Source organism: Equus quagga, unplaced genomic scaffold (genome assembly GCF_021613505.1).
Source record: "Equus quagga isolate Etosha38 unplaced genomic scaffold, UCLA_HA_Equagga_1.0 HiC_scaffold_32_RagTag, whole genome shotgun sequence".
In the NCBI taxonomy this organism is placed as follows: domain Eukaryota; kingdom Metazoa; phylum Chordata; class Mammalia; order Perissodactyla; family Equidae; genus Equus; species Equus quagga.
In genome coordinates, this window is record NW_025793551.1 from 687,584 (window position 1) to 701,671 (window position 14,088).

At 33.8% G+C, this 14,088-nt stretch overlaps 1 protein-coding gene across 5 annotated transcripts in view; it reads right to left on the reverse strand.

Moving 5' to 3' along the window:
• LOC124232198 (probable ubiquitin carboxyl-terminal hydrolase FAF-X) overlaps nt 1-14,088 on the reverse strand; it is a 142,180-nt gene that overhangs the window by 102,871 nt on the left and 25,221 nt on the right. For 4 of the 5 annotated variants that reach the window (XM_046649167.1, XM_046649165.1, XM_046649166.1 and 1 more), the window contains exons 5-11: nt 13,917-14,029; nt 12,036-12,254; nt 5,970-6,085; nt 5,513-5,764; nt 5,303-5,441; nt 3,457-3,609; nt 2,489-2,593 (exon numbers count right to left, since the gene is read on the reverse strand). In XM_046649167.1, the coding sequence (XP_046505123.1) occupies nt 2,489-2,593; nt 3,457-3,609; nt 5,303-5,441; nt 5,513-5,764; nt 5,970-6,085; nt 12,036-12,254; nt 13,917-14,029 (1,097 nt within the window). The remainder of the gene's footprint in view (nt 1-2,488; nt 2,594-3,456; nt 3,610-5,302; nt 5,442-5,512; nt 5,765-5,969; nt 6,086-12,035; nt 12,255-13,916; nt 14,030-14,088) is intronic. The other variant, XM_046649168.1, reaches the window with a different exon arrangement.

Consider the following 14,088-nt stretch of genomic DNA (forward strand, 5'->3'; position numbering starts at 1 on the left):
TTAGACTTTCCTTGTACCCAATGACATTTTTCACAGAAATAGAACAAAGAATCCTAAAATTCATATGGAACAACAACAGACCCCAAATAACCAAAGCAATCCTAACAAAAAACTATAAACCCGTAGGTAGCATATTCCCTGATTTCAAACTATACTAAAAAGCTACAGCAACCAAAACACCATGGTACTGGCACAAAAACAGACACACAGATCAATGGAACAGATTCGAGAGCCCAGAAATAAACCTACACGTATATGGACAGCTCATTTTTGACATGGGAACCAAGAACAGACAACGGAGAAAGGAAAGACTCTTCAACAAACAGTGTTGGCAAAACTGGATAGCCAAATGCAAAAGAATCAAAGGAGACCATTATTCTCACACAATACACAAAAATTAACTCAAAATGGATTAAAGACTTGAATATAAGACCTGGAACCACTAAACTTCTAGAAGAACACCTAAGCAGTATGCTCTTCGACATGGGTCTTAGCAGCATATTTTCAAGTACCACGTCTGATGGGGCAAGGGAAACAGAAAAAATAAACAAGTGGGACTATATCAAACTAAAAAGCTTCTGCAAAGCAAGGTAAACCAGCAACAAGATGAAAAGACAACCTATAAATTGGGAGAAGATATTTGCAAACCATCTATCTGATAAGAAGTTAACATCCAAAATATACAAAGAACTCGTACATCTTAACAACAAAAAAAACTAACAATCCAATTAAAACATGGGCAGAAGACTTAAAAGACATTTCTCCAAGGAAGGTATACAGATGGCCAACAGGCACATGAAAAGATGTTCAACATCATTAACTATCAGGGAAATGGAAATCGAAACTACAATGAGGTATCACCTCACTCCCATCAGAATGGCTATAATTAACACCACAGGAAACAAGAGGTGTTAGAGAAGATGTGGAGAAAAGGGAGCCTTCATACACTCCTAGTGGGAGTGCAAACTGGGGAAGCTACTATGGAGAACAGTGGGGACATTCCTCAAAAAATTAAGAATACCATACGATCTAGCTATTCCACTGCTGAGTATTTATCCAAAGAGCCTGAAAACACAAATGCACAAACATACATGCACCCCTATGTTCACTGCAGCATTATTCACAATAGCCAAGACTTGGAACCTACCTAGCTGCCCATCAAGGGACAAACGGATAAAGATGATGTGGTATATATACACAACAGAATACTACTCAGTGATAAGAAATTATGAAATCCAGCCATTTGTGACAATACGACAGACCTAGAAGGTATGCTATGTGAAATGTCAGAGGGAGAAAGTAAAATATCACATGATCTCACCACAAGTAGAAGATAAAAACGGTGACAAACACACACAAACAGAGATTGGATTGGTGGTCACGAGAAGGGAAGCAGGGAGGGAGGATGGTGAAAGGGGTGATTAGGAATGTGTGTGGTGATGCCTGGAATGAGTCTTTGGATGGTGAACATGATGTAATCTACACAGATATCGAAATATATAATGATGTACGCCTGAAATTTATGTTACAAGCCAATGTTACCACAATTAAAAAAAAAAAGAGGGCCAGCCCCGTGGCCAAGTGGTTAAGTTCGTATGCTCTGCTTCGACGGCCCAGGGTTTCGCAGGTTCAGATCCCGGGCGCAGACGTGGCACCACTTGTCAGGCTACGTTGAGGCGGCGTCCCACATGACACTACTAGGAGGACCCACAACTGAAAAAATAAACAACTATGTGCTGGAGGGATTTGGGGAGAAAAAAGCAGGAAAAAAAAAAAGAAAGAAGTACAACAGTTGGCTTACAAAACACAAGAAACTGTATATTAAGAGAGAACGCCAAACTGTTTTCTCATGTATCAACAAAAGTTGCCACCAGCAATGCAATAGTTATTTTCAACAAGAAATCTTGAGATTCTACTGCTTCTGGTCACTGGAATATTTGTTCATGAACAAAGACATATTATTTTATGTTTTTGAAATTCTCCAAACGACCTTAACACCTAAAAGACTTTTAAAAATAACTGCCTAATTTTATCAACGCAGGTACAATATTAAAGACCCTCGGACTTCCTTCTGAATCTCATTTGTATATGCCTGTGTACATGACTCCAGATAACCCCTTGTGTTTTAGTGGTTTTTTGTCTCCTGTATTTGTTACCATGTCACACATTCCATTATAACAAATAACATTTCCCTTCATTTCTACAGTTTATTTTGACCTAAAGCCAAAGCAAACACTTGCCAGAGGAAACTAAATAACCTGAAATAACCTAAATGAAAAATAGCATGATTCTTTATTCGTGATGGAAATTATTACTAGAATGAAACTAATGTTAAGTTCTGATTGGAACACATATCAACCACCAATTCTTCTTCAGGAGCGATTCTTTGATAAAATTTGTTAGTAATTATATTGGCTAGACACAAAGGTATCTAACTAATTCTACTCAAAATGAAATGGTACTACTTTACTATTTCAACTAATACCACCTTAAAGCAATCAAAAAGATGATCAAGTTGTTCAGGAGAAAAATCCCACGCCAACTTTGCCAGCAGATCATGTACATTCTTCACAATAGCTTCATGTTTCCCTGCCTATTGAAAAAACAAAAATGACATAAAAGCAAACAAGAGAATCATAGCATGTTTAAATTTGAATAAAGATAGGAACTAAGTAGATCTACTGTATCATCCTCCATTAACTAATAAAATATTGCCACCTGCTTCATCTGAGGTTATAACAGAGTTCCTAGTATTTTAAATGTTTTAGAGTTTTCATTTATACTTAGGTTATACTCAATTCTTGGTATAAATGGTAACGCAGTTAGGAATTCATATGAAAGTTTATTACATAATATTTTTTTATACAACCAAGAGATAAAAGGCAAATAATGAACTCTTTCAAAACTGAAAATCTAAGTGCGCAGTGACAGCAAGACCGAATATTTTGTTGGTTTCCCCAAAAGAAAAAAAATCTTTGTAATCTAGAACTTATTATTTCTCAACTGATTCATAAAAAGAATCTGCCCTTAAGATAACTAAAGAAATTAGGCATTAATACTTCTGAAACCAAAAAGGTTATTAACCCTTATGAAAAGTTAAAATCTTTCATAATAATCTTAAGTTTCCACAAGTAACAATGTAATGTTACTGTTTTGACATTTGTTTCTTCATGTAATTCACAGTAAAAACCACCTAATTTATAACTGCTATTCATCTACATATAATTGTTATATAACATCATTTACACCCTGTAGTTTTGGATGTCACAATGCGGGAAATGTTATTTAATTTTAAAAATATTCTTGGCAGGATTTCTCTATATATTAAGTGTTTAAACTTTACTCAAAGTCAAGTAATACAAACTCACATGCCATTACATAATAACTACCAGAAGATACTTAAGTTTTAGCATGTTTCTTATAAAAATAAAATAACCATCATCTTAAATTCCTTACCTGTGCTGCCCAGATATTATCAAGATCCTGTAATGTAAGAGCTTTCTCTTTAATCACAAAACGAAGAATCTTCTCTAGCTTTTCTACATACTGAGGCTGATGAAGACTATCTCGCAAGACTATTGATAAGATATTATTCTGCTGTATCCATTCCTAAATGTAATAAAAAATTTATTTCAAAGCAGAAACTAAAGAGAAGGTTTTTTAAAAAAATTAAGTGTAGAGATTGGACAAAAGTGGTCAAAATGTACAACTTCCCAGTTGTGACATAAATAACTAACGTACAACATGGGATGTAATGTACAACAGGATAACTATATTAAAAATTGCTGTACGTTATATCTGAAAGTTGTTAAGACAGTAGATCCTAAGAGTTCTCAAACACAAGGCAAAAAACGTACTGTTGCTTTTGTATCTATATGACATGATGGATGTTAACCAAACTTATTGCGGTAATTTTTAATCATTTCATAAGTCAAGTCATTATGCTGAACACCATAAACTTATAAAGTGGTGCATGCAATTATATCTCAATAAAGCTAGAAAAATAAAAAATAAAAACATGGTTCAGACTTCTCCTAAACAACATTAACGAGAATTCAAAACCCCAAATCATGTTTATGTTCACAAATTATAACACACTAGTATGTTTTTATGTGTTGTTTTAATGCAAAATTATCAATAGTACAATTACACAGAATCCAATTTTGCACACAAAATGATCCCACAGATATGCTAAATTTACAAATTTATAACCCCCTAATGTAATATGCTTATTGTTCTTAATGTAAAATCATTACACATAACAATGAATAGTTGCACACAGTTTAATTTTCATATACAGCAATGTTTTCAGTAATATGCCACTATAGTACCTTCTTAAACTATCTGTGGAAAATAAGCAATGTTATAGCCCCAATCTGTCTGAGACACACTCTTTTGTAAAAAAACAATAAAAATGCCACAGCAATGACAAACTGCTTCAAGTTTCTGAAGACTCTCATTTTCTTTATCTATCAAAGACTGGTAACAATTCAAGGACTAGTGGACAACATTCTGACTAGTTCTGTAACATTCCATAAAGCAGAGAAACTGCATACATGAAACCTGATGCCCAACACTGAAGAAGCCTGAATTTGGTTACATACCATTTTCTCAACATCAACCCAGTGTGCTCAAATATCTTTTACCACACTTTGATCATTTCTACTATTAAACTGAAGACTTCTTTAAAGTAGACATTCTTCTTCACAGATATATTCCCAGCACTGGCATACAACAGACACTCAAAAAATATTACCGAATAACTTATGTGGCCTACTGTACGCTATTCATTTCAATTTATGTATATATATATGTCTATATTATCATAAACAGTTTTCTTTGAAAGTCAAAATGTATAGATATAAGCAACTTAAAAATTAAGTTTGTAAAATCATGATGGAACAACTCATGGAGATTTTATTTCTTGAATTACAATCCTGGTTTTAAAACTTCTAAACTGAATTGGCAAACCATCTCCATGTCAATTCATTCACTAGATTCTAGATCTACCCATTCCCTCTAAAGATCACCATTACTTGATTTCATCAAAACCACCAAACCATAACTGCGTCATGAACACCTATATTCAAATAATGATAAATTCACCAAACCACAATGGTACCCCTATTAGTTTCAAACAAATTATTTGTTATTATTATAAAGAATGTTTCAAGATTTAATAGTCATGAATCAATCTCCCAATTTCACAGTTAGTTTTTGTTATGGTTGCTTCTAATATAAACTGGTGTTCATTTTCCTTAAGCAGATTCTCATTCATAAAAGAAGAATCAAAGGGGCTTACTGCCATTCTCTCAGCTGTCAGCCAGTCTTCCTCTTCAGGATTACCATGCCGATGAGTATAATACGATACACTAGATATCACCTTGTTAATTTCATTCAGTGCATTCATCTTTCCATTAAAAGAAGAAATTTGCAATAATCTGTAAGAGAAATTTGGATTAAGTATCATGGTAGGAAGTGAAGCAAAAAATTAAAGAGGGAAATATCTTACCTGAGTATCATTTTCAACCTAAAAATTTCTAAATTTTTTACAGTTTCTTCTTGTCCAGGAATCCTTGAAGCTAAATTCTTCAGAGATTTAATAATCATTGAAAGGGCATCATTTTTAGTTTCATTCTTTGCTTCTTTTTTCAGTTCTTCATCGGTTAAATTTTCTAAAAACCGTGGAACTATTTCTATAACTGGAATGAAGTATTTTTTCACTGTATGTTGACTGAGAAACTCATAGCATTGTCCAAAAGGTCTGAAATAAGAAAAATAAAATTTCTGTAATATGCAATATTTTTTCCGAGAGTGAACTCCCACACAAGTTCTAATATTTAAAAAATAATTCAAGTCACCAGTTTAATAAAGAGAAAAAAGTAGACTAGAAAATTGAAATTCTATGATTTTCAGGGCAAAAAATGTTTCTATAATACACTGAATATTTACTTTATAATATAACTTACTTAATAAGAGCTGCAATTATTTGAACATTTAATGCTGATCCATTAATAAAACGATCAAGCAAAATCTGGAACCCATTTAATGTGCCAAATTTATTGATGAGATCCACTAGCCAACCCTGCAATACAGTTAATGATGAGAGTTAATTATTTCAAGAAAAATAACAAAAACTTACTATCTGAAATATATTTATATGGAATAAGTCAGAAATACAAAGTTAAATTACACAATCACATAAAATAGTTAAATTAAAAATATAAAATATTTATATGGTCGTACATATATTTATGGAGATTTAAAACACTTCCTATTGTATTTTGTTCTATGTATCCCTTCAGCAAAAGCAGCACAAGTTGCAATTACAGAGTAGCTCGTAGAGGTACAGCTGGTTTCTGCTCACATCCCATATATCTGGTGAATAGGAATTAGGGAAGAGTTGTGTAACTAAAAACATTTCTATATGTAAAATGAATTTCAAGTTCTGTAAATAGAAAAATCAAAGCATAACTACACATGAAAGATCTTTCAATCTTATCTTCCAAGATGCCAAGTTTTAGGAGAAAATAAAGAAAAACCACACACAGAAAAATAGGAAACAGAGGCCTTTTCAATAACAATCTTAAGCAGAAATAATTTCTACATCTAAAAACAGAACAAATTATTCAAGACAGATGAAAAATGCTAAATAATAGGAAACTGTTCTAAGAAAACATCCGTATATTATAATTCTGGGTTTGATTTAATGGAAATGTAAATAAATTTTAAAATCTACAGTAAATCAATTATTTTATTTCTGAATGAATTCACTACAGTATTTTTAAACCTTTTTATTTAGTTTTAAAAGGTTAATACAGGGAGTAACATCAACAAGACGCCAAATTAGGAAGCTCAAAAGCCTTGTTCTTGTTAAATATCTTTATAAGAGCTTTGGAAATCAGCACCAAATTTATAGCAACCAAGGAAACGTTCAATCAAGAAAAAGTCACATTCAAAAAGGTTACACAATTTCACTGCGTTTTTACTTATCCATGCCTACACCCCCACAGCAGCGGAATTTAGGGAAGGAATGGTCTCATCCCATACATGAACTGAAGAGAGCAGAGAGGACTAAATTTGAAACATTGTAACCTGTCTGTGGGCTACCTGAGAGAGCGGTCTGTGTCACCTAAGCTGGAGCTCAGACAACCATAAGAGGCTTGGAACAAAGGCTAGGGAAAGCCATGGGAAGTAGCAGGCATAGTTCATGAAAACTTCAAAGAGACTACAGATACACAAGACTCTTGAGGCAAAGTACTGATTGAGGAATAAAACAGAACTGCTAAAGCTCCAAGAAACAGCAGGGGTGAGACACTTAGGTGAGTTATGGCTTTTAAAAGAAATCTATAAAGAGGAACTAAAGGAGGAGAAGCAGCACAGAAGAAGGCTTAACAAAGACACATGCCTGGAAAAGACCTTAGAACATTTTAAACCTTCACAGTGGGCTCATTAATGAAGATCTTTTCCTGCAAGAGGTCTATCTGCAAAGCCTGGAAGAAGCAGGCGCTCTTTCAAATGCCCAATTTTCAACAAAAGATCAGAGACATACAAAGAAGCAGGGAACCATGATCCCTAAAAAGGAACCAAAGAAATTTCTAGAAACCATTCCTAGAGAAAGGGACATGAGACTTACTTGAAAAAGACTTTAAAATTCCTCAATATGATCAAAGTGCAAAGGAAAACAAAAAGAAACAAGGAATATAAATATGAACAAAATGAAAATACCAAAAAGAGATAGAAATTATAAAAAAGAACCAAAGGGACATTCTGGAGATGAAAATACAATATTGAGCTGAAAAATTCACTGGCGAGGCTCAATAGTGAATTCCAACAGACAGAAAAAAAGAAACTGAACTCGAAGTCATTTGAAATTATCAATTCAGAGGAGTAAAAAAAAAACTGAAGAAAAGTAACAGAGCGTAAGGGACTTATGGGATACCATCAAATGCTAAACTATACACCTTATGGGAATCGCAAAAGTGTAAAAGAAAAATGGCAAAGAGTTTATAAAGAAATAATGGCCCCAAACTTCCCATCTGAGGAAACAGAAGAAACTAAATGAACTCTAAGGATGATAAACCCAAAGAGACCGATACCAAGATACATTATAATCAAACTGTCTAAAAAAGTCAAAGGAGATAATCTTAAAATCAGCAAGAGAAATGACTCATGCACAAGAGATCCTCAGTAATACTGTCAGCTGACTTTTCAGGAGAAATTCCACAGACCAGAAGAACAATATATTTTAAAGTGCTGGAAAAAAGCTGTCAAATGAGAATTCTATATCCAGCAAGCAAAACAGTCCTTCAAAATGAGGAGGAACTTAAGACATTCCCAGATAAAACCAGAGGAAGTCTATTACCACTAGACCTGCCCATATTAAATGCTAAATGGTGTCTCTCAAGTTAAAATGTAAGGAAACTTGACAGTAACTCAATGGTATACAAAAACCTAAAAAAAAGATCTATGGTAAATATACAGACAAATATAAAAATCAGCATTATTGTGATTTTTGGCACATAACTCTGCTTTTTATTCTTCTATGAGATTTAAAAGGCAAAAGTAGGAATACAAATTAAGAATCTGTTAATGGTTAAAAATATATAAAGATGTAATTCCTGACATCAATGACATAAAGTAGTGGTTATGAAGCTGTAAAGGAGCAGTTTCTGCAGGTAACTGAATTTAAGCTGGTATTCGCTTACTACAGATTGTTATAACTGTAGGATATTATATTTAATTCCCATGGTAACCAGAGAGAACACATGTATAGCATATACAGAAAAGAAAATAAAAATGTGTCAGTACAAAGAAATCAACTGAACCAATGGAAGTCAGTAAGGGAGGAATGATACACAAAAATTTTAAGATATATGGAAAACAAGTAACAAAATTGCAACAGTAAATCCGTTCTTAGCAGTAATAACACTGAATGTAAAGGAATTAAACTCTCCAACCAAAAGACACAGATCAGCAGAATGGATAAGAAACTAAGATCCAATGATAGGCTGTCCATAAGAAAGTCACTTTAGACCTAAGGATTTGGATAGCTTAAAGTGAAAGGATGGAAAAATATATCCTATGCAGATGGTAACTAAAACAGAAAAGGAAGTGCTGTAGTAATATCACAAAGATAGACTTTAAGTCAAAAACTGTCAAGAGACAAAGGAGGACATTACGTAATGACAGAAAGGGTCAATTCACCAGGAAGACAGAACAACTATAAAAATCTACGCACCAAACTTCAGAGCTCCCAAATATAGAAAGCAACTATTGAAATACTGGAGAAACAGTTCTACAATACTAGTCAGAGACCTCCAAAACTGCATTTTCAATAAGGGACAGGACAACCAAACAGAAGGTATAAAGAAAAGGCACACAACACCATAAAACTGAACCTTTCAGACATATTCAAAACACTATATCCAACAAGAGCAAAATACACGTTCTTCTTAAGTGCACATGGGACATTCTACAGGAACAAGTCTTTTCAAAAAACAAAATCACAGAAAGCATTTTTTTCAGATTACAATGGAATGAAACTAGACATCAATAATAGAAGAAAAACTGGAAAATTCATAGACATGTAGAAATAAAACACCACACTCTTAAATAACCAATTGATCAAGGAATAAACCAGTGCTAAGAGGGAAATTTATAGTTTTAAAAACACTTTTTTTAAAAAAAGAAACATCTTAAGTCAACAACCTGACGTTACACCTTAAAGATCTAGAAAACGAACATCCAACTAAATCGATAACTAGTAGAAGGAAGGAATATGTTAGATCAGAAGTAAACAAAATAGAGAACAGAAAAACAATGCAGAAAAAAAATCAGCAAAATCACAAGTTTTCTTGAAAAAGATGAATTGACAAGTTTTTAGCTAGATTAACTATCTAAAGAAAAAAAGAAAGAAGACTCAAATAACCAAAACCAGAAATCAGAGTGAGGACACTTACTACAGACTTCACAGAAATAAAAAAGTTATTAGAAAGTACTATAAATAATTGTATGGCAACAAATCAGATAACCGAGATGAAAAGCACGCATGAACACATCACCTGTACCACAACTGAGGGAAGAAGAAATAGAAAATCTGAGTAGGTCTATAACTAGTAACCTTATTGAATCAGCATCAAAAACCTCCAACAAAGAAAAATCAATGACCAAACACCACCATTGGAGAACTCTATCAAACATTTAAAGAAGAATTAACACAAATCTCCTCTAACATTTCCAAAAAACTGAAAAGGATAGAACACACCCAGCATATGAGACCAGCATTATTCTGATACCAAACCAGAGAAAGACTCTAAAAGGAAATTACACACTAATATCCCTGATGAATACTGATGCAAAACCCCTCAACAACAACTAGCAACCAAATTTATCAGCATATTAAACACATGAACGAACGGGATGTTTTCCCCTGGAATGTAAGGCTATTTTAATATACAAAAATAAATCAATGTAATACACCACATTAAAAGAATGAAGAAAACCCCACATGATCATCTCAATTGACGTAGGCAAAGGATTAGACAAAATTCAACAACCTGTCATGATAAAAACACTCAACAAATTAAGAAGAGAAGGAAACTATCTCAACATAAAAAAGGCCACATAGGAAAGATCTACAATGAACATCAAACTCAAGGGTGAAATACTGACAGCTTTTCCTCCAAGATGAGGAAGAAGACAAGGATATTTATTTCTGCAAAATCTACTCAACATAGTACTCAAGTCCTAGCCCTGGACATTAGCCAAGAAAAAGAATGAGAAGCATCCAAATAGGTAAGCAAGAAAACAGCAAAATTACCTCTATATGCAGACATTTCATATTACTTAATAGGGATTCTATTTCACTTTGTGTTATCTTTTGGATTCTGTGTGTGTGTGCATGTGCACACGCACTAAAGCTGTGTTCTGCTTTCTAGTGCTGATAAGTTTTTTCCATATGTTTAAATATTAACTAAAACAAATATACTCAAATAGGCTTTGAGACATTAAAAAGCTATTAAATTTAGACCTAAGCCACTGAGACATTAGAATATTAGAATGAACGTATACAAAACCGGGAGTTTTCTTGGGGACATCCCAGTGGTGTAGTGGTCAGGTTTGCGCGCTCCGCTTTGGCAGCAGGTTCACTAATCAGGATCCTGGCGCAGACATGTGCACCACACATCAAGCCACGCTGTGAGAGGCGTCCCACATATAAAGTAGAGGAAGATGGGCATGGGTGTTAGCTCAGAGCCAATCTTCTTCAGCAAAAAAGAGGAGGACTGGGAGCAGATGTTAGCTCAGGTCTAATCTTCCTCAAAACAAAAAAAAAAAAAACTGGGAGCCTTCTCCATAAGACAGATCTGCTAGTTCAGTGCTTTTGGCTGTTTTTCTTAGCTCTGTATGTATAATTAGTTCCAGTTTTTTTCTGCCCGGCTTCCTTGAAGTTAGTTTTAATTTGGGCTAATATAAAGCAGACCATATTTCATCTATGAAATAAGGACAGATCGAAAGATTATTTACTTGACCCAAGATTCAGACGCTGATCAACTCTAAGGTTTTCACCTAAGAAATCAAATACATTTAATGCCTAAAAATACGTCAGGAATGCAACATAGTCAAATTAAAAAAAATCTGTTTACATGGTCTGTATATAAATTTAAGTTTTCTGCTATTAAATATATACATTATTTTGCTCATTATTTACATTAATTATACTCTCTAAAGTCACTTTCAATACTGAAGTAGCAGATACCAAGTCACTGCTACTAAGGTAATTACAGACTTAGGTGCCAATAAGCATATTCACCAACCAAAGTTTTGTTCAGGAATGAGGTATAGTGCTACTGGCCATGAGTTCAATGTTAACAAATCAACAATACATATTAAATAATGTGTCTTTAAACCAAAACCCACATAAAAAAAGGTTATGTACTGATCATTATGTTCAAGGGAAGTTCATGGCACTAAAATTTCACAACACACACAAAATTTTTTTAACATTCAATTTTGAAAATAACAAACCAACACACTTTTGGTGATCGAGGATCTGAGGAACGAGCAAAGAGTTCATCTTCAGGCAACTGAGCACTTGTAGAAATTGATTCACATGGACGTGTACCATTGTAGATATGAAATTTGCAATGAGGATTTAAGGCCATAGCGAGAAGCTCTAGAAGTGGAAACCAGTCTTGGGACAACTTGGCCACACAAAGTTCTATTAGGCGATGAGTATTGTTAATTATACACCTCTGTTATATGAGTAGAAAGAGGAAGGAAGTTGATTTAGAAACAGAAAACACTGCAATTTCAAACACAAAAACATTCTAATCTTAATAATTATCTTCCTCCATTTTTGTATATGGGACATCTGAATTCTGCTTAACTTCACAAACACTGTAATCAAACTGATATATCACTAAAAACAAATTAATATTCATTTAAATTGTAATTGCATTTGTACCCAATCCCAAAAGCTATTTGAGAAGAGTTACAAACGAAGTGGGCACCATATGTTGTCTATTTCTGCTCTATGCCCAGAGGATACACACAAACTACCATTTTCTTTCTTTCAAATTTGTACTCTAAAGGGAGTAAATTCAAAATCTAAACATTTCAAGTCATGACAATTATCCAAAATGAGCAGATCTGTAGTCTAAGTCTCAATTCAAATGTCTCAGGTTGTTGCCACAGTATCTATTCGTACAACTAAAAAGTTACATGTCAAATCAGAAAACGTTAGGATTTGTATGCTAGAGTCATTTGCAAGAATGTCCAAGTTATACTGTCTGGGTTGAAGTCCACAAAGAAATTATGTTTGCTTCATAACTTGATTAATTCCATTTTATGAATAAGGATAAAAGGTTTGGAGTAATTATAACAGTTCAATGATTATAAGATGCATATTTTCTCATTTTCAAAATGTCTGAAACACACTGTCTTAGAATCAATGGTGTATTCCATTACTTTTGTCCCAGATAGAAGCTTTTTCCTGAGAGTACTTGATTCCTGTTGCCAGTCACTTGAAGATACTACTAACCGAAAAACAAGTTAAATTCTGTTTGACATTTTCAATTCTTAAAACTATAGTTCAAATTCACATCACAAACTCTGGGAATACTGGTTTGTGGTTTAAACTTCAAGGGAAGATTTTCTTTTTTTTTTTTAAGGTAAGGTTGTTTTTTGGTTTTTTCATTTTCGGTTTTTTTGTGTGTGTGTGTGAGGAAGATTTGCTCTGAGGAAACATCTGTTGCCAATCTTCCTCTTTTTCTTTTTCTCCCCAAAGCCCCAGTACATAGCTGTATATCCCAGTTGACAGTCATTCTAGTTCTGCTATGTGGAATGCTGCCACAGCATGACTTGCCGAGCAGTGTTTAGGTCCATGCCCAGGAGACAAACCGATGAACCCTAGCCCTCCAAAGCAGAGAGCGCAAAGTTAACCAGTTGGCCACGGGCTGGCCCCAACATTTCTTTTTCTCTCTTTACCAGTTGCCCAAGTTAAAGTTTGCAAGATTCTTTGCTTCCTGATCTGCATGGTGAGTTTACTAGTTATATTTGCAGTGAAATTCTACCCTTTGGCATCTCGACTATATTGGGAATATCCTATTATATACTCCCATCTTGGGTATTTTTCTTTCTTAATCGTACATAAAATAGTGGACTCTAACAATCAACAATATGATACATTTGATGAAATAAAGCATCTTGCATAACCTCAAAGGCTCCTTGGATTCCAGGTGACAGATTAAACCAAGGTTTCATAATTCAAAATCTCAAGATCATTCTAAAAGACCTTCAATTATGTCAAATGTATCAGCACACTTTATACAATATTCACAGTAATGTTTTCCAGAGACAAATCCACAAAGATCACCAAACAAATCCGGGTCTCCAAAATAAATTATAAGACTCACATGAATTTCAAACTTCCAGCCACTCACAGCCTCATCCATAAGGATTTTAGTAAAAGATATTGTTAGCCCATCTCGAAAAAAACGCTGACACGCTTCACTTTTAATATCAAGACCTAACAAAAAATGAAAAAATTACAGACAATAAATTGTTAGAAAATTGATAGAGTTTCCA